The 26,706-nt window shown below is 42.8% G+C and overlaps 1 protein-coding gene and 2 pseudogenes across 14 annotated transcripts in view; 1 reads left to right on the forward strand and 2 right to left on the reverse strand.

The window, feature by feature from the left end:
• PTPRM (protein tyrosine phosphatase receptor type M) overlaps positions 1–26,706 on the reverse strand; it is a 1,209,695-nt gene that overhangs the window by 8,702 nt on the left and 1,174,287 nt on the right. For all 14 annotated transcript variants that reach the window (XM_063923506.1, XM_063923503.1, XM_063923501.1 and 11 more), the window contains 3 exons: positions 19,544–19,669; positions 19,156–19,319; positions 14,009–14,144 (listed from right to left, as the gene is read on the reverse strand). In XM_063923506.1, the coding sequence (XP_063779576.1) occupies positions 14,009–14,144; positions 19,156–19,319; positions 19,544–19,669 (426 nt within the window). The remainder of the gene's footprint in view (positions 1–14,008; positions 14,145–19,155; positions 19,320–19,543; positions 19,670–26,706) is intronic.
• LOC134930468 (5S ribosomal RNA) lies at positions 20,189–20,306 on the reverse strand (annotated as a pseudogene).
• Positions 25,157–25,274, forward strand: LOC134930636 (5S ribosomal RNA; annotated as a pseudogene).

Raw genomic sequence — 26,706 nt, forward strand, 5'->3', positions numbered from 1 at the left:
TATTTAACATTTAAGTTAAAATATGCATACAGTACACTGGAAAATGTCATTAGCAGATACAGTTAATATCTAACAGTTTTCTGCAAAGAAGTTACTTTTCTACAAAAGCTGAGTGACATCACAATTGCTTTTTATGATGTGAACAAGTCACATGATCAGTATACAGAGGTGAAAGATCACATCTTGTCTGATTTTATTATCTGTCTGTCTGTCTGTCTGTCTGTCTGTCTATCTATCTATCTATCTATCTATCTATCTATCTATCTATCATGTAGGTTAATATAAGCTAAAATTACATGTCAGCAGACATGCAGATCTGTCCTCACATCTAACTCCAATACTCCATGCGCCACGAGACACCCGGCACAACGGAGCTGCTCCGAGAGGTGTACAGTACCATATTTTTCATGAAATGTTGCATCTTATTCGTATCAGAAAACATAGAAAATGAGCACCCAAAATGTACTGTAGATGCCGGGCTGTAACTTTAATCGCACCGGAATTAGTTTTAAACACATACAAAGTACGATGCAGCGTGACAAAAGATGTGTCCGCTGCATCGTAGCATTTCGTATACCGATAGAGGAAAGGGGAAGGGGGAGTGTACTTAGCCTTGGAGAGTGATAAAGTACTAGCCAACCAGCTCCTAACTGCCATGTTATAGTCTGTGCTTGAAAAATAGAGGTTAGCAGCTGACTGGATGTTATCTCTCTTCACTTTATGGCCCAAATGTATTACGCCTTGACAAGAGATAAAGGGGTCTATTTACTAAGCCTTGGATGGAGATAAAGTGCACGGAGATAAAGTACCAGCCAATCAGCAACTACCTGGCATGTCACAGGCTGGGTTTGAAAAGGAGCTGGTTGGCTGGGACTTTATCTCTGTGCACTTTATCTCCATCAAAGGCTTAGTAAATAGGCCCCAAAGTGTGATAAATGACCAGCCATCCAGCTCCTAACTGTCATTTTTCAAACACAGCCTCTGACATGACAAGAAGCTGATTGGCTGATCATTTATCACTCTTTATCCATCTCCACTTTATCACTTGTTAAGGCTTAATACGTTTGGGTCTATGTCTCTCCAAGGCTTAGTCATGTACATCTGCCCCTCAAACTCATTTGCACACAGATGCAAGGGTGTAGCTACCATAGGTGCAGGCAGTGCTGCTGCTATGGGGCCCAGAGCGGAGAGGGGCCCACGTTCCCTGTCAAAGTTACATGTGTTAATTATGTTTCATATGTGTGTTAAATATTTTTCGCCATTGGGTGGTAGATAGGGGCCCTTACAAACCTTTGCCTTGGGGTCTGCAATATATCAGGTATGCTCCCGGATCTGCTTTTAGTCATGTGGTATATAATGAACTGGAGGGCATTACAATGTTACAAAATATATACTGGGGCGTTATAATGTGGCATAATATGAAGTAGAGGCACTATTATAATGTGAATTGGGGATACTGTGTTGCAGAATGTGTACTCGCAGCCCTGAAATGTGACATAATGTGATTTAGGGCATTACTCTGGGGCATAACATTAGCCAAGGCACTAATATAGTTCAGAACATGAACTAGGGCACTACTAGGGAACATAAAATAAACATCTGCTGCTGAGAAGTATTGGGACAGTGGCCCTTTAAAATGTTGCTACTGGGCCCACAAAGTTCTGGCTACACGCCTGCACAGATGTACAACTGTTGCACATCAAACTGATCAGTGTAGAGTAGCAAAGTGGTTTTGTCGCTTCCAGCTGTTTAACTTGTGTAAATAAGATGCACATTTTGAGCGAAAAAGACACAAGAGAGGATGTTTGGCTAGACTGATGCCACAGTGTATGGGGACACATCTGTAATACCAGATACAGTTGATACCTGACAGTTCTATAGCAAGTCACATGATCAGCCTATTGAGGTTCTATCTATCTATCTATCTATCTATCTATCTATCTATCTATCTATCTATCTATCTATCTATCTATCTATCTAGCTCCTGTATGGATAAAAGTATTCGGACGCCTGCCTATTACAACAACAGTGACCGTATAACTCAAAGGACAGAGAAGCATCTTGTAATGGCGCACAATAAAGAGGAGAGGTAAGTATTAAAATTTTACTTTTAATAAGTATATTAAAATTGCCTATAGTTTGTGAAAATATTAAAAACATAAGAAAGTGACAACGTGAATAAAGAGTGAAAATTGTTTTAAAATCCCACGTTCTGCATATGTGTGTCCTTTGAGTTATATTGTTCTATATGTGGATAACCGCATTGTCTTTGGCAGCTCCCCCGGAATTTGATTAAAATAAAACACCTTATAATGGATACGGAGCTTACTAAAAAAAAAAATTCAATTTCCAGCTAGTATATTCCACTTCCCCTTTTCCCTTAGCTATTCACCATCAGGGCCTGTAATGACAATGTATTCGAATACATATACTTTAATATGGAGTTGGCTCCCCTTTTGCAGCTATAACATCTTCTACTCTTCTTGGAAGGCTTTCCACAAGATTTTGGAGTGTTACTGTGGGAATTTGTACCCATTCATTCTATAGAGCATTTAGGCACTGATGTTGCATGAGGAGGCCTGGCTTGCAATTTCCATTCCAGTTCATCCCAAAGGTGCTCAGTGGGCTTGAGGTCATCAAGTTCTTCTACACCGAACCATGTCTTTATAGTCCTTGCTTTGTGCACTGGGGCAAAGTCATGTTGGAATAGAAAAGGGCCTTCTCCAAACTGTTGTCACAAAGTTGGAAACATAGCATTGTTCAAAATGTCTTGGTATGCTGAAGACTGCCCTTCACTGGAAATATAGGGCCTAACCCAAACCATGAAAAACAGCCCCATACCATTATCCATCCTCTAGCAAACTTTACAGTTGGCATAAATGCAGTAAGGTACGTAATATACTCCTGAAATCCACCAAACCCAGACTCACACATCTGACTGCCAAAATAAGAAGCGTAAGTTGTCATTTCACAGAACACGTTTCCATTGCTCCACCGTCCAGTTCTTTACACCATGCCATCTGATGCTTGGTATTGGACTTGGTGATATGAGGCTTGCATGCAACTGCTTGGCCATGCAAACCCATTCCATTAAGCCCCACTGCACAGTTTTTATGCTTACATTAATGCATCTGGAAGTTCGGAATGCTTTAGCTATGGAATCAGTAGAGCGTTGGTGACTTCTATGCACCATGCACCTTAGCAATCGTTGACCCACGCTATGTGATTTGACATGGTCTTACGCTCTGTGGCTGAGTTGCTGTTGTTCTTAAATGCTTCCACTTTCTATTAATATCACTTACAGTTGACTGTGGAATATCCAGCAGGGATGAAGTTTCACGAACCGCCTTATTGCAAAGGTGGCATCCTATCACAGTACCACGCTTGAAGTCACTGAGCTCTTCAGAACGACACATTTTGTATCAGAAATGTTTGCAAATGGAGACAACTGCTAGATTTTATACACCTGTGGCAACGGTCTGATTGAAACACCTGAATTCAATAATTAACAGGTAGGCACGGCGCTACGCGCTCAGCACAGCAATGCAAAGCAGGGAGGCACTAGGCTAGAGAGGTGCTCTCCCTGCTCTGCATCTCTGATGTCTCTGCTGCTGCTGGCTGCTGCGCCTGTCCCCCTGCCCTGCTGCTGTCGGATGCTACGCCTGTTGCACTATATGACAGACAGCAGCGCCGGCAGCTTAAAGCCTCCTCCACCCCCACATGATCTCAGTGTTAGGCCTGAAAAGGGGGCAGAGCTACATGGGACTGAGGGGGTGGAGCTACACGGGACCAGGCTGTTACAGAGGAGGATGAGCTGTTGCAGAGACGGCCAGCCAGACTTTGATAGGTAAGTGGGGGGATAGAGAGTAAGTAAGAGAAAGTGTGTGTTCATCTGTGTGTGTGTGGGGGGGCATAATGTATAAGTGGCACTACTATTGGGGGCATTATGTATAAGCTGCACCATTACTGGAGGCATATATAAGGGGCACCTCTACTGGGGGCATTATGTATAAGAAGCACCACTAGTGGGGACATTATGTATAAGTGGCACTACTACTAGGGGCATTAAGTATAATCGGCACAACTAATGGGGGCATTTTGTATAAGTGGCACCACTACTGGGGGCATTATGTATAAGTGGCACTACTAGGGTCATTATGTAGTTGCCACCCAAGGAGTATTAGGGTTAGAGAGGAGGTTAGTGTACTTACCTCCCAGAGGTGTTGGGATTCTCAGTTTTGGGATGCTGGGGTCGGTCATGTGAACTACGGGCAGGGGCGGATTGGGAACAAAAAGCGGCCCTGGAAAAATTTGTACTAGTGGCTCCACATGGGCAGCACCAGAGATGTAAGGTCTAGCCATGGGCCATGGCAGCAGCACCCTCCCCCCAAGACTTTCCAGTTAGTGGGCATGTCCAGCATCAAGGGGGAAGTTAAAAATAAATAAAATTACATATTATGAGCACATTATATGATACACCTTCAGAATTTAGGAAACTACTGTATATCATTCTTTAGAAAGATATATTTACTTGCTTATTACACCAACCGTATCCCAATCACTATTCACTTAATCTTATATGTCAGCCAAGCAGGCAGACAGAGCATACACTAGATCATCTGCAATCACAGGCTAAGTGGCAAAGTAATTTTCATATATGCAAATTATTTTGCATCTTATTCATTATGTCTATAAAAGGACCACATGTCCTCAAACAAAACAGGCCCCACGGGGGCGTCCTCCCACCAGGGATCTTTCCTGTAGACTCTATGGCCAATCCGCCTCTGACTACGGGATATCATACTGAACACATATAGTGTATCTATCATTATTTTAATATAACATTTAGGTTACAAAGCAGCATAGTTTACATTCTGAGATGTCATATAAGCAGATGCAGTTCATATCTGACAGTTTTCTACAAAGCAGTGATCTTTCTACCAAAGCTCAGTGACATTACTAAGGCTGTGATGTAAGCAGAGCCGCTCAGCAAAGGGATGCAGTGCAGGGAGGCGCACAGCTGAAGAGGCGCGCTCCCTGCTCTACATCCCTGCTGCTGCCAGCTGCCGCTGCGCCTGTCACAGTGGATGACAGGTAGCGGCGCTGGCAGCTTACTGTGGGGCTCCCTCCCCTGACCCCCTCGTCCTCCCCAGAGAGCAGACAGTGTGCGGCCTCAGGCCACACACAGAGCCGCTGTCACATCCCGTGCTGCCCCAAAGTCTGGGGGCGTGGCCTAATCGCGGGAGCCGTGGCCACACCCCTTTATATATTAAAAAAAAAGATTTCCAGTGCCGAGCAGGGTGGGTGGGGGTGCAGTCTGCAGTGCCTGATTTCTGAGCCCCCAGCCCTCAGCCAAGGTCAAGGGGGGAGTGTGATCAGTGTGATCACTCCCCCCCGCCCCCACCCATATAGGAACAGACAGAGAAGCTCAGCAGCAGCAGCCTCTCTGCCCCACTCTCAGCACAGCACACTGCATGTGCTGCCAAGATGAGAGGTGCTGCTGCTGCCCAGTAAGGTAGGATGGGGGGGTGGGAGTGCAGCGGACCAGGGCCCTCGCCACGTCCCACCATCAGTCCCAGGCCCGGGTAATCAGTACCCACTCCCTCTCCCCCCTCTCGGGGGCACTGACAACATCCTAGACAGCCACTGGAGTAATGGAGCCAGCAAGAAACTGAAGGAGAAGGGAAAGGAAGAGCAGCGCCCATGCCGGGAACATCTGCAGGTACTGGAGCCGCCCTCGCATCGCCTTAACCCTGCTGCTCGGTTGCCTGTCAATCACATTGGGGTTGCATCCATCGGGATGCAACCGCAATGTATATGCCCACTGCGCATGCACTGTTTGCTGCCACTGGCAAACTGCACTGCTGGCCACTAATGTGGCGGGGTCTTAATGACCCCCATAATGTGTATAATGGGCTGTACCTGGCATAATGTATGTAAGGTGCTCTACTGTGGCGTAACGTGTATTAGAGGCTTTTACTCTGGCATAACATGTATAAGCAGCTGTCCTGTGCGGTGTAATATGTATAACGTACACTACTGTGCAGTGTAATATGTATAACGGACACTACTGTGCGGTGTAATATGTAAAACGGACACTACTGTGCGGTGTAATATGTATAACGGACACTACTGTGCGGTGTAATATGTAAAACGGATACTACTGTACGGTGTAATATGTATAACGGACACTACTGTGCGGTGTAATATGTATAACGGACACTACTGTGCGGTGTAATATGTATAACGGACACTACTGTGCGGTGTAATATGTAAAACGGATACTACTGTACGGTGTAATATGTATAACGGACACTACTGTGCGGTGTAATATGTATAACGGACACTACTGTGCGGTGTAATATGTATAACGGACACTACTGTGCGGTGTAATATGTAAAACGGACACTACTGTGCGGTGTAATATGTATAACGGACACTACTGTGCGGTGTAATATGTAAAACGGATACTACTGTACGGTGTAATATGTATAACGGACACTACTGTGCGGTGTAATATGTATAACGGACACTACTGTGCGGTGTAATGTGAATAACGGACACTACTGTGCGGTGTAATATGTATAACGGACACTACTATGCAGTGCAATGTGACTAACGGACACTACTATGCAGTGTAATGTGACTAACTGACACTACTGTGCGGTGTAATGTAACTAGCGAACACTACTGTGCGGTGTAATGTGACTAACGGACACTGCTGTGCAGTGTAATGTGACTAACAGATACTACTATGTGTGTAATGTGACTAACGGACACTACTGTGCAGTGTAATGTGACTAGCGAACACTACTGTGCGGTGTAATGTGACTAACGGACACTACTGTGCGGTGTTATGTGACTAACGGACCTACTGTGCGGTGTAATGTGACTAGCAAACACTACTGTGCAGTGTAATGTGACTAACGGACACTACTGTGCGGTGTAATGTGACTAACGGACACTACTGTGCAGTGTAATGTGACTAACGGACACTACTGTGCGGTGTAATGTGACTGACGGACACTACTGTGCAGTGTAATGTGAATAACGTGTGCTACTGTGCGGTGTAATGTGACTAACAGATACTACTATGCAGTGTAATGTGACTAACGGACACTACTGTGCAGTGTAATGTGACTAATGGACACTACTGTGCAGTGTAATGTGACTAACGGACACTACTGTGCAGTGTAATGTGACTAACGGACACTACTGTGCAGTGTAATGTGACTAACGGACACTACTGTGCTGTGTAATGTGACTAACGGACACTACTGTGCTGTGTAATATGACTTCCGGACACTACTATGCAGTGTAATGTGACTAACGGACACTACTATGCAGTGTAATGTGACTAACGGACACTACTGTGCAGTGTAATGTGACTAATGGACACTACTGTGCGGTGTAATGTGACTAGCGAACACTGCTGTGCAGTGTAATGTGACTAACAGATACTACTATGTGTGTAATGTGACTAACGGACACTACTGTGCAGTGTAATGTGACTAGCGAACACTACTGTGCGGTGTAATGTGACTAACGGACACTACTGTGCGGTGTAATGTGACTAACGGACCTACTGTGCGGTGTAATGTGACTAGCAAACACTACTGTGCAGTGTAATGTGACTAACGGACACTACTGTGCGGTGTAATGTGACTAACGGACACTACTGTGCAGTGTAATGTGACTAACGGACACTACTGTGCGGTGTAATGTGACTGACGGACACTACTGTGCAGTGTAATGTGAATAACGTGTGCTACTGTGCGGTGTAATGTGACTAACAGATACTACTATGCGTGTAATGTGACTAACGGACACTACTGTGCAGTGTAATGTGACTAACGGACACTACTGTGCAGTGTAATGTGACTAACGGACACTACTGTGCAGTGTAATGTGACTAACGGACACTACTGTGCGGTGTAAAGTGACTAACGGATACTACTGTGCTGTGTAATATGACTTCCGGACACTACTATGCAGTGTAATGTGACTAACGGACACTACTATGCAGTGTAATGTGACTAACGGACACTACTGTGCAGTGTAATGTGACTAATAGACACTACTGTGCTGTGTAATGTGACTAGCGAACACTACTGTGCTGTGTAATGTGACTAACAGATACTACTGTGCTGTGTAATGTGACTAACGGATACTACTGTGCAGTGTAATGTGAATAACGTGTGCTACTGTGCGGTGTAATGTGACTAACAGATACTACTATGCGTGTAATGTGACTAACGGACACTACTGTGCAGTGTAATGTGACTAGCGAACACTACTGTGCGGTGTAATGTGACTAACGGACACTACTGTGCAGTGTAATGTGACTAACAGATACTACTATGCGTGTAATGTGACTAGCGAACACTACTGTGCGGTGTAATGTGACTAACGGACACTACTGTGTGGTGTAATGTGACTAACGGACACTACTGTGCGGTGTAATGTGACTAGCGAACACTACTGTGCAGTGTAATGTGACTAACGGACACTACTGTGCGGTGTAATGTGACTAACGAACACTACTGTGCAGTGTAATGTGACTAACGGACACTACTGTGCGGTGTAATGTGACTGACGGACACTACTGTGCAGTGTAATGTGACTAACAGACACTACTATGCGGTGTAATGTGACTAGCGAACACTACTGTGCGGTGTAATGTGACCAGCGAACACTACTGTGCGGTGTAATGTGAGTAATGGACATTACTGTGCGGTGTAATGTAACTAGCGAACACTACTATGCGTGTAATGTGACTAACGGACACTACTGTGCGGTTTAATGTGACTAACGGACACTACTGTGCTGGGGAGGTGGGGTCATACTAATATTTGCTGATGAAGGGTGGTTCATAGTAATGTGTGCTGGGGGAAGCGGCATGTGTAAAAGGGTGCCCTACCTGGCGCAAATTGTAAAAGGGAACTCTACCTTTCTCAGTGTGTAAAAGAGGACTCTACGTGGCGCATTGTGTAAAAGGGTGCTCTATCTGGAATAATGTGTGACTAGTTCTACCTGGCATTGTAAAAGGGGCTCTACCTAGCATTGTAAATGGAGACTATACCTTGCGCAATGTGTAAAAGGGTGCTCTACCTGGAATAGTGTGCGACTGGCTCTACCTGGTGCAATATGTAAAAGGGGGCTCTATCTGGCTAATGTATATAAGGGACACTACCTGGCGTAATGTATATAACTGGTACTGCTGTGTTGCGTCATTTTGAATAATGGAGACTACTGTGCATCGTAATTATTTTACGCCGCTATACTTTACGTAATTTTTTTATGCCTCCATATTTTTGCGGTGTGCCTTTGGCACGCACTGTCCATGTTGTGGATCTTGAGGGGGAGGGGGGAACCAAAATATCTAGTTACAGCCTTCAGGATGAGATTGGTCACATTTGTATTTGTAGAAAGGCGCAAAATTGATAGTTTGCAGGAGGGCGCCGAACACCCTAGCACCGGCCCTGGGTGTAAGACACATGATCAGCATACTGAGGTGAAAAATCATATCCTGCCTGCATTTTACTAATGCTATCTATCTTTTTATAATCTGTGTGATTCACAATAAAAATACTGTCTGGTACAATGGGCCTGATTCAGAGTTGTATGATATTGCACAGCAATACAGTACAGCTAATATACTAATGTAACAGGAGGTGCCTGGTGTGAACAGACTCCTCCTGCCTTCTTCCATGATCCCCTGCTGCGTCTCAAGACGTAACCTTCAGGTTACTCAGATTTCCATCTCAGATCCGCAGTCAGTAAATCTGCGTTGGTAAAGGTCAATAAATCTGCATCGCCAGACTCAGACACTGGCCTCAGCACTCCCACATGCCTCCATTTTGAGGAACAGACCTGGTCTCTGCCCCTTCCCCACCCTGTCAATCAGGCTAAGGCTTAGGGGATACTGCGTGTGAGGACGTAGAACATGGTCTGCACACACACAGAATGGGTTCTACACATGCACAGTGTCCCCACTATCGTCCTTGCACGCTAACCATCGGGTTAGTGTACAAGTCTGAATGTGTGTAAGTATCATTTTTTATACAGACAAATCTGTTGACTTTTTAGGGAGTTGAATACTTGTGCATGTCATTCTATGTACAATAGTCCAAATAGGCTAAGCAAAGATTCGACAGTGGTGTTAAAGCTTCTAATTGGTACCTCCATGTGACTTGCGTGCTGTCTGCAGATTTGTGGACTATTCAGTGATAAGAAACTCTTTATTTCATGAAAAAATCAAATGATGTCGTATGGAGGCACAGGCAGGAAGGCCAGACACTCCCTAGAGCTCTGTTGGTCCTGCCTCTTCTTTTTGGGTGAGGATTTTATGCAATGAGTGATGGCTGTTGTGCCCATTACATACATTTTTTAGTGGACCTGGAAAAAATAGACTTCTCTGGTATATAGGTAGCAGGGACATCTTTTCAAATGGGCTCAATGGGCAGTTGCCCAAAGCAGGTGCGTAGCCAGAACTTTGTGGGCCCCATAGCAATATTTGAAGGGCCCCTGTCCCAATGCTTCTAGAGAGACACCTTGTTAATTGTATGCCCCATAATGGTGCCCTAGTTTATTTTCATTTATAAACCATAATAAATAGTGCCCTAGTTCACATTATGTTACTTTGTAGGGCTGCCAGTACACACTACCCCAGTTTACATTATGACAGTGTCCCCAGTTTATATTGTTCCACATTACAGTACCCCAGTTCATATTATGTAACATTATAATGCCCTTCTGTTATTTATATACCATATTAAATTGAGCAGGTACAGGGGCATAACAATATATACTGTGTTGTAGGCAACAAGGCAAAAGTTTGTAAAGGCCTGTATGTGCCACACAATGGTAAATGTATATAACACATGTAACTGTGACAGGGAAGGTGGCCCCTCTCAGCTCTGGGCCCCATAGCAGCTGCACTCCCTGCACCTATGGTAGCTACGCCCTTGGCCCAAGGGCCCCAGGAGTATAATGGCTGATAGCTGAGGGTCCCCTTTTTCCAGGGGTACCAGATTTTTTAAAATAAGCCCTGGGGAACCGGAGATATCTGACTTCAAAGCAGTAGTCCCTATCCAAGCCTGTTTATTGCTCTTATCAGCCAAATACAGTATCTTGGTTTCTGTCTGACTTAGCATTTTTCTGAGGATATTCTCCAAAAGCTGGGACTCTCCCCTTTCGATGAACACTGGCAACTTGTCTCTACTATGCCCAGAACCAGAGAGATCAGCCTTCCAGCAGCTGGTCACTGATCCAACGCCACACGCCTGGTATGCACTTTTATATTTTTGTCGGTGGATTGCTCTGGCTGCTGAAATCTAATCCCCAAGTCCCCAGTACCTCCTGAAAGGTGGGACTCTAGTTTTTTTTTATCCCACTGAGAGCTAAGAAATCTATTTCCAGGAACTGGAGATAACTGCAGTCAAACAAGCTGCCCTCCCACCGGAAAATTATTGATATTAAGCCCACTTCACTATTCCCTCCTTCCCCTGCGTATTAAATACCCCCTACCACCCTGGAAGTCATGTACCGGGGCCCCTTTATTCAGCCCAATGCCCCCTTCTATAGTCTAGTGTTCTACCCCAGCACCATCCCCCATAATCTGTGCAGTAAAGGAGTAATTAGCAGAAATTACTGCTCCAGGTCCTACATGCTGAGCGGAAGATAGAACACCCACAACCGCATGTGGGATATCAAAGCTGCCGCTGATAGCATCCCCTACCACTACCACTGGAGGATGGGTAAGGGCCCCAGTGCATTGCTTTGCCCAGGAGCCTACACTGCTGTTAAGACGGCCCTAATAAGTAGGAGCCTGCAGTATGTTGCTTAATAAATGTATAAATACCATTTTAGCTAAGAAATATCAATGGCCACTTTCAAGACACATAGACCCATACATACAGTACAGTAATCAAGTACAAATGAGATACGCCTGCTGTATGTGAAAGGATTCTAATGTCTATACTTTATTCCTAAGTACATATTTTATTTGTAGTAACTGTAGCAGTTACAATTAAATACAATATTCTTCATGTAATAAGTAACAAAGATTGGATGGCTGGGAAAACGTAAAAATGTATAATTTTAGAATCTGGCAATTCATTTCACAATGTTACCTTTTGTGAACATATACACAAGCTCTGTGGGAAGAATATTAACAACTGCTCACAATTCAAAGTTTAAAAACTAATGAGAAATATATTGAGCAGAGAACTTTTCAGATAAAGCAGCCATACAAAGTCTGGGAATGTGAAGTGCTCTTGTACAGAGATAAACAAATGCAAGGTCCATGGTTCATAATCAGAATACCATCTATTGTCTACATTATCAGTAGACAAAACTTACTATAGCTGTTGGTGTCATGGAAATTGAACTATTACTTTCTAGAGCAGCGCCAGTAATTTAAAGTGGTATTATAACTGGAAACACATTGTTATGGCATGGTTTTTATGTCACTTATTAATTACATAACTGGCTTATTTTGAAAACGAAAGTGGTTCATTGTGATTCTATCACAATAGATGTTTCCCAGCTAATAAAAAGAATTGCATTTACCGTTCTGATTTGTTTTCCCTCTTTCAGCTCAGTTTGGCGTTTGAACCTCCTAGAAATATATATTTTGGGGATACAATAAATGTATTGTTTCACAGAGAATTTTGTACCTGATTAAAAACAAGGCTTTGAAACAGGCCACTAAAAAGGATGGAGTCAGGTTTTGGCTCAGAAGGTCATTTTAACACTTGAGAAGACAAACAACAGATCTGTTCGAGCACACCAACTAAATGAAGCAGAACTAATAATAACAGTAATGCTTATTGTAATGAACTGTTAGAATGAATATACTGTAGCACAGTGTGGCGATGAACTGAATGGGCAGAATGTGAGCTTACAATTTATTCGTCAGCAACATGATGAAGTCGTTTTGAAATCAAAATGGAAGAGACTGTACTTCATGAGGGCTATAAAATAAAACCTGTAAAGGGCAACTTCCTTTCGTCTATGTACCCAGCTTTGTTGCTTAATGAAAGTGATTTCATATAATGGTCCTGGGCTATAAAAAAATAACTGTGCCCTTACTATTTGTTGGGATTGTTTCTGTTCATACAGTACTGTAGAGAAGCTTCTGACTGCCAATACAATTGTTCCAGGGAGATAATGTATTTGGACCCTGAACACATGTGTATGCAGTGCCGATGCATGGCTTATAACACAACGGTTGAGACTGGGAGTTTACATCTCATGTACTGCACAGCCGACCTCCCAATCCTCATAGAGGAGCCGCTCACGCCCACTGCTGCCCCCGCCCTTACAGGAGGTCACGGCTGGATACACACCACTTGACTGATATGGATGACAAAGAGTGTAGCCAGCTTAAAATGCAGTGATGACAAAACAAGAGGCAAGACCAACACAGAACTAGTCTATTCACATATATTAGTGGTCCATGGTGGAGGCCAAATAAAATCATGGACCACAACCACACCGAGGAGAAGACCTATGGGAGTGATAACCATGATTCAATAACCAAAACAAAGGTTGTAGATTATGCTTTACAATTTGCAGATTGAAACATTAATAAGTCACAGTACTGTATACCCTTCCCTGGTTAAGAACGTGTTCTGTTAAGTCCTGGAATGATTCCACAATAGTGTGTGCAGTTATGAAACTTACATAAGATTTGGTTTATGTAGACAATTTTGCATTATTTTTCTACTGAGCATTAATCTGGACTATGGTGATTATTAAAACTCTTTACTTAATATTTAGCTTCTTTTTCTGTACTGTGCAAGTGATAAGATCCTGGATTTGTATCCCATACCTTGAAGTAATCTCCAGAAACCCTTAGGATACGTCTCTTGATTTGGATTCACCATCCCATGGTGAGGAAATGTTTCTAATCTTGTCAGGCATTTCTGCTATATACAGGGATGTCTGCTGCAGCTGAGATAATGAGGCATTTGTATTCAGTGATAAAATGAGACAAACTTACCAAGAGGTCAACCATATTAGGCTTATTGTTCCTAAGTGTCTTCACAGCATGGAACACATCAACTGCCCTCTGGTGCTGGAGCATTTCACAAACAATACTAATTGCAGCAAATGCACCACTGCGACCGCCTCCATTTCTGTGAAAGGAAGAGTAAAAGGTGACTTGGCCTGTGTACCCTTAGCATTTCTGTGAAACAACAATTCCTTTAGTGCCAGATGAGCATCACTTAAAATCCACATGAGCTAAATGATTGACTTGAGTTCTACATACTGCATACAATTATCCTAAACTGTTATGGAAAGCTCTGCACCTTAGATAAGTGGTAACAGAACAAGCTGCAAAGATATTTTCATTAGAGGTTGGGATATTTCCAGGGATACTTTTAAGAATGTACAACAATTTTCTAGGAACATATTTTCATTGAGGTTCTGTGCTATAAAAAGTATGTATTTTTGGAACATAATCTGTGACCATCTGGACTGGTCTTGGAATATGCAAAGTAGCCACAAATCTATATCAATATGGAGCTCTGAACATAGGCTCCTGGGTCCAGGTGGGCCCACACTTCACACCCTGCACCCATTTAATTATACTGACCTCTCCGGAGACCCATGGCAGCCAGCACTGCAGACAGAAATCACTGGGAAAATGAATGGCGGCCATTTTCCAGTAGAGAGTTTCAGCCAACATAGCCTGGGTGTAATGCTCCGGGAGATCTCCGCTCAAAGCCAAAGTCTACTGTGATGTCAGAGAGGAGGGGGACCGCATGGATCTGTACACAAGCCCTCTCCTCACTTAAACTGCCCAAAGTAATATCTGTACATTACATAAATGTACTGTCTACTCCATCTGTGTCACCCCTGTCTGACTGTCCCTCCCTTTTAGACTGTAAGCTCTCACGAGCAGGGCCCTCTTCCCTCATGTGCCTTTCCTTCCCTTACTTATACCATCTTCTACTCCAACCCAGTCCCTCAGTTTTCTGCCACCCTGTCGTCTGCGGATGCAGCAAAGTTTACATACCCGGTACTTGTCCTATGTGGTCTAGAACTGCTATTGACTGTTTTGTTATTTTAGCTTATTGTTTATGTAATGGGCTCTGCAGATCCCCTGTGGAGCCATATAAGTAAAGGATAATAATAATAATAATAATAATAATTATAATAATAAATATCTTTGTTGAAATTCAGGTCCACGCTATACAGTTTTCAACTGCTCCTTTACACACTCATCAGTACACCAACAGATGTAGCCATGCTCAGTCTGGCTGCAATTAGCCATGGGTGCAACTAATTTCCTGTGATGTGTGCGGATACAGACGAGCATGTGTGTATATATGCAGCCTCAGCCCATTGCTTTAACATGTGCGGTAGCAGGCATGAATAGTTGCATCCCAATGTACCAAGTCACAGCCACGATGCGTGCGGTCATATCACAGCCATGATGAGCGTAGCTACATCTGTAGATTCTGTCCAGTCCAAAAAATATCAGGTCCTGAACCAATAATCCTGAGAATGCAGCCTACAGAATTAATAGGGACCAGTGACAATATTGTTAAGCTATAATCTTTGATAGTATGAGAAATGTTTGGACACAAAATGGTTTCATCCACTGTATGTGAAGGACCGGTTTACTTTAAATGTGACACAGGTTTTAATTCTACTTCCAAAAGAACTAGTGCCTTATTCAGAATTGTATGGAATGCTGATGTTCACACAACTGAGCGACTGTTAGGCTGCGCACGCGCCACAATCTCACTGTGCACAAGCCAAGGCACTCTTGCAATGCCGCTCTAATCAGGAATGAAAATATAGTGCTATGGATTGTTTGAGGGAGGGGGTCCCCAAACTGGTATCTTGCCTAGGGCCCCATAAGGTCTAAATCCAGCTCTGGTGTGCAAACACACTGGCAATTTGCCACCATGCGACTAAGGATAAATATGCATCTGCACCATACCTGCCTACTATTTAAAACTAGAATCAGGGAGATTACAGTAGAATGTACAACGTACAGCGCAGCGTTCCACCGAGGAGCGTCTTACTCTTCCTAAAGGGCATGTCTAGTTCCACAAATGGGCGTGTCTATGCTTAAATGCTTGTTGTTGTAAGATATTTCTATATAACATTAGTAATAATATATTTTAGGAAGTTTTGCAAGTATTGATACTAAATTGCTGTCTGCAATACTGGGTTTGTTTGCAGATCTATATTCACTGTGATATTTCGTTTCATCTCGCTAAGCACAATATACATGATAAATGTAATGCCTATGCAAAAAATTCCAAATGCAATTTGACCTTGTGTGAATTAATCTCTAAACATACAAGTAAATTATGATTTTGGTGTATTAGATGTTATTTTATTGTGGACACCGGACTGTATCTTGTAGGTACTACCTATATTTATTGAAAGTGCTGTTCTCAATACCTTTACAGCATTGACCAAATCATTACAGACGCCAGATACTCAAATTAAACAAATGTGTTTAACTAAAGAAAGATTACTAACAACAATTCTTACCCTAGCAGCTCACTAGCAGAGGACGCTGTTTGTGATTACTGTATGTGCTGCTCTCTGTCGCTACTGTCAGAGGTTCCCACAAGGGGGGATAATGAGAGTCATCAGCAGTGACTCCTAAGCAGCTACAGCAAATCACTTGCAAAGAAACTCCTTAGTGACACCCCTGGCAGAATCTGAAGAATCCAGGAGATTTGACATACAAAGCATGGCAGCAGGAGATTAATGGCTGAAACGGGAGCCTCCCGTGTAGGCAACTATGATCTGCACACGTGCTGTATGCACACACTGGCAATTTGCCTCTATACACAAAAATCCGTGTGGCTCAGGATAAATACGCATCAGCACACGGGCAAATTGTCTACATGCAGAGAGATCCGTGAGACTCAGAACCAGCCATGTAACGTCCGTCTCTCACATGAGTATTTAAACTCTCTTTAGTTATCATCAGCACCTACATACTTCACATATACATTTGTGATTATCAGTAACTCAGTATATACATTACTGTAACTAGCATTTTAGGTATAACTTCCTAATATCTCCAATAACATGACAGAATAACCACTAATAACAGACAAATGATAATTACTTCTACTGATGTAAGAAAACTTCAGCTGTAACCTTATTCAGAGATATTTAAATCTAAATGCTAGGACACAAAAACAGTGAAATACCAATCCCACATCTCTGGAGCCAGACTTTTATTTTATTCTTCTTTAAAAAGCCTCTTTTTAAAGGTTACTTCAGTCTCCCTCAACAAACCAGAACATACTTCAATCTTACTAGAAGGTTAGTCACTTACATGAAAGAGATTTCAAGCATATTCACTGCTTGTTTCAAAGCTTTCAATGCAACTAAAAGGTCACGTCTGACCTTAAGGGATACAAACTTGATGGAGCCTTCTCAAATGTAAAATCACTTCTATAATCCATGAGATTTACATGGAACAATAGGAGATGCTGAAGGGGCCTCCTGCTGGCAGTCATACAGAGTGTAAGAGAATAAACTGGAGGCTGGGTCCATTGTGCATTTCACTTGTGTAATGCAACCTGAACAATTTCATAGTTAATGATAAGAAGCCTTTTCTAACACACATATCTGCTATATATGGCAACATATTCCAATTTATATGGTTCAGCTGTCCATATGCAGCAGTATTAGCAGACTCTTTTTGTCAGAGTGTAAAGTGTTAAGCAAATTCTGCTTTTCCATTATCCTATCCAATCAGGTACTGGCTGCAGTTTCCAAACCAACGTCAGGTATCCAACTTATTATTTATTTTATTATTTTCAGTTTCTTATATAGCGCAGCATATTCCGTTGTGCTTTACAATATCCACATATACTGTAAGAGAGTACTGAGGGACAGTGGTATGTATTTAGAAAGTGGTGGGCACTAAACTAAGCGAGGGCCACTAAGTCTCTTCAAAAACATCCTTATGAGACTGTGTACTACTTACTACTCTCTTTGGTCTTTAATAACAGCCTATATAACAGCCTTGAATAACATCACTGTTTTTCTTTTATAGTATTAACATAATTTAGAGGTCTATTTACTAAGTCTTGCATGGAGGTAAAGCACCAGCAATTCAGCTTCTAACTGTCATTTTTAAAAACACAGCCTGTGGCATGGCAGTTAGGAGCTGATTGGCTGGTACTTTATCTCCATCCACTTTACCGCCATCCAAGGCTTATTAAATAGACCCCTTAGTTTGCATGCATCAATGCGATCAGTACCACTGATTTCAGCTTTTTCTAACGTTATTATTATTATCATAATTGTTGTATGTTGATGAATATGACATAAGCAATGATGGGAAATTGGATGGCACAGTATGGGCCTGATTCTGATGTGTGTGGACACGAATACACAGCTGCTATTTTTCAGCCTACAGAATTGCTAATAATCAAAAATGAATCTGTCGTCCAGAAGAGAAAATAGACGCTCACTGGAGCCATCACAAGGTTCACTGCAACTGCGTACACATATGCAGCACTGATAACAAAGAACATGGACTGGCCGAGGGCGTCTGTGGTCACACAGAATAACCGCTGCTGTAGCAATGCAGGTACAGTACCATGTTTCTCTAAGTACATGATCGCATCTCAAGGCAGACACATGCTCCGATAACGTCCTCCATGACACGCCTGCATTTTAGCTGCCACACCCCCTTACCTATCCCTATACGGCCCCTTCCTGTCAATAACTCTGCGTTTCAATCCTCACTGTGAGTGGCATCACAAAGGTACCTTAGCGTGTGCTGTGTGGTCACAAGTGCATGCACAGTCTACTGATAATCGCTCAGATGCGTGAACATAGGCACTGCATACAAATCGGGATCAGACCTTAAGAAAATATAGCAATTTGGATTTTCACACAATACAAAAAATAGTCATCCAAAAAGTTGCATTTAGGTGCTGAGTATAATTAACAAACCTATGTACATTTTCAGCGAGTTTACTTATGAATTATTCCAGCTGCTAAGAACAAAGATGAACACGTTTGCATTTAGCTGTTCCGATGCCTCAGTAAATAAGTCTGACAAGATTGCAAAGTTAGAAAATAAATATGGCACTGTCACATGATATATTTTCAAAAACTTTTTTATAATACATTAATTCTGCTACTTACAAACAGTGTACAACTGTTCTCCCTTCTCCTCCATTGTACTCTTCCTGCCACTTGTCCACTTGACGAATGAGTTTTAGAAAAGACCTCTTAGAGACTGGTGTATCTCTGTACATTGGCCAGCCCAGGAACTGAAATTGCTGAACCATGCGGTATCCATCCTGAGGCTGAAACACAACACAAAGTGCATCATGTATAATAAAATGAACCCACTTACCATGTAAAGAAATGTGTTATGATGTACTCAACAAACCTATTTCCACAGATTAGCCTGGTAGGGGTGGTAGATTGTAAAATACAGAATACTACATGTAATAACTATAGCAACCATTAAAAAAAAACAAGCAAATTGTTTTCATTTGTTACTATAGATGTGCAATATAATATTTACCCTTGCAGCATTATAGATCCTAAATATTCTGCTTATGATGTCTTCTTCTAGGTCAGCAGACACAAACTCCACCTGAATGGGGCCATGTCTGTGTACTCCATTTTCTGGCCAGTACTGCGGACACAACTGTAAAAGAACACACATGCTTACAAACCATCACCTGAATATGAAGTATCATATTTCCATATAAAGAAATTCCAACTTTGAAGATGATATCCTGGAGGTATAAAGAAAAAAGAAAGAAGACTCCTTTTTTGGCGCACTCTTCAAAAACCAATCATAATAGGATGTGTTAAATTGTACATATTAAAACATAACTTTTACTTCTTTGTTAAAATAAATTCTCCTAATAACATGCAGGGTACAATAAAAACTAGCAAGGTGGTTAGCGCAGGAAATAGTTTTTGATCAATTAGTTGCCTTAAATAGGGTAATATCCAGCGGATAGGTTTGAATAGAGCATTTAGCCCTCCAGAGCTGACACGTAATGTCACAAAGCGATACTGATTGTTCCCATGTGTATCACAAATGCATTCCCAAATCTGGATACAAACCGATATAGAACTTGGCACCTAAATCAAATCTAATAATAGGATAGTTTCCATAAGTGAATCTGCTTTCAACGTTAGACTGGAGTTGAATATATACCTACTATACCGGGTATTCCCTGGGGGTCTCCCACCGGGTACTAGTTCGGCCCTATACTGAGTTGCTTCCAAGATTAAACAGAATTGGGCGTATGCAGTATGGTATGATAGTAGGTAACTCGCACACTATCGTTGATGAGAGTACAGAAATAAGAGAAAAAATAAGGGTAAGGAAAGATTGTGATAAGCGGATCTGCTTTTGGCGTTAGACAGTGTGGGGATCTTACACACCAGTGGAGAACTGCCTGGGAAAGTAGTCACTGAATCGCCAATGAGAGTCCAGAAAATGAAATGGTGTTTCAATTTGATTCAATTAGTGCACAGGTGCATTCAATAGTAGAGAGATATGATATGCAGGGTTTGCCAAAACAATCTGCAAAAATTCAATTTATAAACAGCTGCAACAAGTAATAGAGGGGTGTGATTTTAAAGCTTTCACCAAAAAAACAATCAAACATAAATGCTAAAATAGTATGGGGTTGACTATAGGAAGCTAACTTTACACATTGTGTCAATCTCAGTTGCATATTATGCTCTCAGGACATATACAAAAAAACATGTCGCCTGTTGCCTGGCTGAGTGCAATGGAGGGACCGCTTGTTCCTGCCGCTAACCACCATCGGAAAATGCGTTTCACCCGCCGTCGCAGGCTTGTTTACTTCCGGAAAGTGAACAAGCCCGGCAAAAGGCGGCATCGGGACAGCGCACTCCAGCCATCCCTAACATCCCAGATGGCGGCTGACCCACATTGGCAGACAGCAACAGACACAGCGATCCCCTTACTATGAACCGCTTCCTCCTCACCACTCTCAGGAGGCGGACAGCATACAGCGCAGCGGTTTCCCCCGCTGTACATGGACAGGTACCGGGCGCCCCACAGGACAGACAGTCCCATCCATTCCTTCGCCCATTCTTGGTGGTGGACCCCTGGCAACAGACGGCGCGGATTGCAGCGGTCTCCCTGCCGTACATTCCCGGTGCTTTATCAGAAGATCATCCTGACGGCATACAAGAGTACACAGGCTTTCCTGTCTCTCCTCGTCCAGAGTGGTAGATTACACATGCATCTTCCCCTATTTTCTAATACTTATTTCAGCATACTTACATATATATTAATGTATGTTTTGGTCATAGCGACCAGAAGCTTGTTATAGGTAAACATATTTCTGTGTATCAGCTATAGCCACAAACCATATTTTAATCCTATAGGCACTATACAAGGTTACACCTTTGGTTTAAAATAATACACCATACAACTGTACAGTATGAGCATAGCTCTGTACATTTAGCCTCTTTGGATTCAATGTCTTTCTACTCTCAGCATCAGAAACATAGTGACAATAAGAAGGATCTTGGATACTATTGTTTGCTAATGTGTAGCAAGAATGTTTCAATTCATTTATCTCTTGAGAGCATAATGTGCTACTGAGATCAACATAATGTACAAAGTTGGTTCCTAACAGCTAACCTGACACTACCTTAGCTTTCATATTTGATTGGGTTTTTTTGGGTGAAACTCTGTAAATTACACCCTACTATCTTCAGTTGTAGTTATATATAAATTTAGTCACTGCAGATCTTCCTGGCAAACTTTATATATTATATCTCTTCATCATGGTATGTACTGTACCTGCGAACAAATTGAGCTAAACGGAGACACCATTCACTGACACAGTGTTTCAATTAAACTGACAGTTATTGTCCATTTAGACTTTTAGCTAAATGTGTTGCAAGACGGTATCAAATCGTATATGTCCTGAAAGCATAATATGCAACTGAGATTGACACAATGGCCAGTATTTACTAAAAATCCGAGTTTGGCCGATTTGTGTTTTTTTTTCTAAGTCCCAATCCGGGAATTCACTAAGCAGAAAACTCGGCAGTGTTTGGACTATTCGTAATGGTTTGAATGACAACGTTCAGAAATACGAATGAATAGACCATCGGTCAAACGCGGCTGTTATTTCATAGAATACGGGCATTCACTATTCATTTGTATTTGGGTGTTAGTTTCTGAGTGCTCAAGTGCGGGTCTGTTTTTTTCGATTCGTTAAAAAAAGCAGCAATAAAATAGACCTGCTTTTTCCAGTCGAGTTTGGATAACCATGCACGGATCAGTGAGATCTGTGCATGGTTATCTATGGTAAAGGGTCTGTTTAGTGTAAAATCTGAAAAAAAAATTGTGTGGGGTCCCCCCTCCTAAGCATAACCAGCCTCGGGCTCTTTGAGCCGGTCCTGGTTGAAAAAATATGGGGGGGGAAATGACAGGGGTTCCCCCATATTTCATCAACCAGCACCGGGCTCTGCGCCTGGTCCTGGATCCAAAAATACGGGGGACAAAAAGCGTAGGGGTCCCCCGTATTTTTGAAACCAGCACCGGGCTCCACTAGCTGGGGAGATAATGCCACAGCCGGGGGACACTTTGATATCGGTCCCTGCGGCCGTGCCATTAAAACCCCAACTAGTCACCCCTGGCCGGGGTACCCTGGAGGAGTGGAGACCCCTTCAATCAAGGGGTCCCCCCCCTCCAGCCACCCAAGGGCCAGGGGTGAAGCCCGAGGCTGTCCCCCCCATCCAAAGGCGGCGGATGGGGGGCTGATAGCCTTGTGAGAAATTGTGAATATTGTTTTTAGTAGCAGTACTACAAGTCCCAGCAAGCCTCCCCCGCAAGCTGGTACTTGGAGAACCACAAGTACCAGCATGCGGTGGAAAACCGGGCCCGCTGGTACCTGTAGTACTACTACTAAAAAAATACCCCAATAAAAACAGGACACACACCAGGACAGTACAACTTTATTACATACATGCACACCAACATACACACATACTTACCTATGTTCCCACGAGGCTCGGTCCTTTTCTCTATGTAGAATCCTAGGGGTACCTGTGAAAAAAATTATACTCACATAATCCAGTGCACCTTCTGTTCTTTGTATAATCCACGTACTTGGCAAAAAAATTAAACAGAAATCCGACCACGCACTGAAAGGGGCCCCATGTTTTCACATGGGACCCCTTTCCCCGACTGCCAGGACCCCCCCCCCTGACTCCTGTCAAAGAGGGTCCCTTCAGCCAATCAGGGAGCGCCACGTCGTGGCACTCTCCTGATTGGCTGTGTGCTCCTGTAGTGTCTGTGAGGCAGCACACGGCACAGATACAATGTAGCGCCTATGCGCTCGATTGTAGCCAATGGTGGGAACTTTACGGTCAGCGGTGAGGTTACTTTCGGTCAACCGCTGACCGCAAAGTTCCCACCATTGGCTACAATGGAGCGCATAGGCGCTACATTGTATCTGTGCCGTGTGCTGCCTGACAGACACTACAGGAGCACACAGCCAATCAGGAGAGTGCCACGACGTGGCGCTCCCTGATTGGCTGAAGGAACCCTCTTTGACAGGAGTCAGGGGGGGTCCTGGCAGTCGGGGAAAGGGGTCCCATGTGAAAATATGGGGCCCCTTTCAGTGCGTGGTTGGGTTTCTGTTTTATTATTTTGCCAAGTATGTGGATTACAAAAAAAAGAACAGGACACACTGGCTTTATAATTTTATTTTCAGGTACTCCGGATTCGACTTGGAGACGCCGACAGACGAAGACGTGGCCAGAGTCGGCGTGTCAACATAGGTAAGTATCTGTGTGTCGGAATGAATGTAATAAAGTTGTACTTTCACGGTGTGTGTTCTGTTTTTATTTGGGTATTTTTTTGCAGTAGAACTACAGGTACCAGCGGGCCCATTTCCCCCCGCATGCTGGTACTTGTGGTTCTCCAAGTACCGGCTTGCGGGGAGGCTTGCTGGGACTTGTAGTTCTTCTGCAAAAAACAATATTCTTACATTCTCAACAAGGCTATCAGCCCCCCATCCGCAGCCCATGGATGGGGGGGACAGCCTCGGGCTTCACCCCTGGCCCTTGGGTGGCTGGGGGGGAAACCCTTGATTGAAGGGGTCCCCACTCCTCCAGGGTACCCCGGCCAGGGGTGACTAGTTGGGTATTTAATGCCATAGCCGCAGGGCGCTGTATAAAAGTGACCCCCGGCTGTGGCATTATCTGTCCAGCTAGTGGAGCCCGGTGCTGGTTCAAAAAATACGGGGGACCCCTACTCTTTTTGTCCCCCGTATTTTTTGCACCAGGACCAGGCGCAGAGCCCGGTGCTGGTTGATGAAATATGGGGGAACCACTGTCATTTTTCCCCCATATTTTTTCAACCAGGACCGGCTCAAAGAGCTAGAGGCTGGTTATGCTTAGGAGGGGGGACCCCACGCAATTTTTTCCAGATTTAAAATCAATTAAAACACATTTTTAAGATACACAATGAAGCCCTGCACGGATCTCACAGATCCGGCCGGGATTCCTTGTGTTTTGTCAGGCAGTGTTTTACTCATCACTCCCGTAAAACACTGCCTGACATTACGAATCATATCAACATCGGAAAAAACGAATGTGCAAAACTCAGCAGCTTAGTGAATGACCGTATCAGGATTCAAAAAGTTGCAGTAAAATGCACCCGATACCATTCGAGTTCAAACACCCTTAAAAACGGCAAAAACACGAATATTAGTAAATAAACCCCATGGTGTAAAGTTAGCTTCCTATAGTCAACCCCATACTATTTTAGCATTTATGTTTGATTGTTTTTGGGTGGAATCTTTAAAATCACACCCCTCTATTACTTGTTGCAGCTGTTTATAAATTTAATTTCTGAAGATTGTTTTGGCAAACCCTGCATATCATATCTCTCTATTATTGGATGCACCTGTGCACTAATTGAATCAAATTGAAACACCATTTCATTTTCTGGACTCTCATTGGCGATTCAGTGACTACTTTCCCAGGCAGTTTTCCACTGGTGGGTAAGATCCCCACACTGTCTAACCCCAAAAGCAGATCCGCTTATCACAATCTTTCCTTACCCTTATTTTTTCTCTTCTTTCTGAACTATCATCAACAATTCAGGAGTAGTGTGCGAGTTACCTACTATCATACCATACTGCATACACCCAATTCTGTTTGAAATTGGAAGCAACTCAGTATAGGGCCGAACTAGTACCCGGTGGGAGACCCCCAGGGAACATTCAGTATAGTAGGTATATATTCAACTCCAGTCTAACGTTGAAAGCAGATTCACTTATGGAAACTATCCTATTATTAGATTCGATTTAGGTGCCAAGTTCTATATCGGTTTGTATCCAGATTTGGGAATGCATTTGTGATACACATGGGAACAATCAGTATCGCTTTGTGACATTACGTGTCAGCTCTGGAGGGCTAAAGGCTCTATTCAGACCTTTCCGCTGGATATTACCATATTTAAGGCAACTAATTGTTCAAAAACTATTTCCTGCGCTAACCACCTTGCTAGTTTTTATTGTACCCTGCATGTTATTAGGAGAATTTATTTTAACAAAGAAGTAAAAGTTATGTTTTAATATGTACAATTTAACACATCATATTATGATTGGTTTTTGAAGAGAGCGCCAAAAAAGGAGTCTTCTTTCTTTTTTCTTTATATCTGTATACAGTAAGCAATTACTGACTTCTTTGACCAACAGTGAGATTGTAGGAGTCTACACCTTGGTATCTTATAAGATGTTGGTTTATGCCTAGTAACTCAAAAATTATTCATAACCAGTGTGGAATCAATCTAGTTTCTTTCTAGATAACCTGGAGGTAACTAATTCAATCCCCTGATCTACTGTAGAATCAAATCAATTTGAGCAATCAAAGTTTCCTTTGACAGTTTTATATAGATGTCTTTTCCTGTATCGATAGACTTTTCTCTTTGGATGTGTTACAGAAATCATAGAAATAAAATTGCAAGGCTATGTGTAGCCAGGATCATATTGTTTACGTACTTCTTTAATGCACTGTAGAAAGGATTGTGCAAGTCCATTATTACTGTACCGTGGCTTGTTATACTGTACGCAGAGTCCCATTTGTCTTTTATTCTGATTATCAGACACTTTGCAACATACACATTCATACAGGGTAAGGTCAAAGTTCGAAAACAAAACAGTTGGATGTTAAATTGTGCAGAACAGATCGCCCCATTAAATGGATACAGTCATTGTACTGGAAAATACACATGCTCTCTCTTGTGTACTCATTAAGAGTGCACAAAGAATGTCAACTTTTTAACTTGCACTTAAGAAATGCACTTAAATGTAATCTAGAAAGGATGCATACTGCTGAAAAACTGCAGAATGTTGAGACGCTTACATCCATTCTGTTATGTGTAAGTCTCATCCAATCTATAAAACGGCAACTTGCTAAATGCTAGCTTTAGCACATCGACGTCTCCAGGGCTTTCACATAACACAGAGTCAACAATTCACACTGTTTGTCCCTCACTATGTTTATCATTGTGGAGGGGAAAAAAACATTAACTTGGATTATCTGCCAGATCTTTTGCCAGTAGTGATAAACTGTTTAGAAGCACACTACAAAGTCACATTATGTACAGGCACCGCTACATTCAGCATGCAAAGACATTCAGCATTTTTTATGCTTTATGCATGCAGA

This window comes from Pseudophryne corroboree, chromosome 5 (assembly GCF_028390025.1).
Source record: "Pseudophryne corroboree isolate aPseCor3 chromosome 5, aPseCor3.hap2, whole genome shotgun sequence".
Taxonomy (NCBI): Eukaryota; Metazoa; Chordata; class Amphibia; order Anura; family Myobatrachidae; genus Pseudophryne; species Pseudophryne corroboree.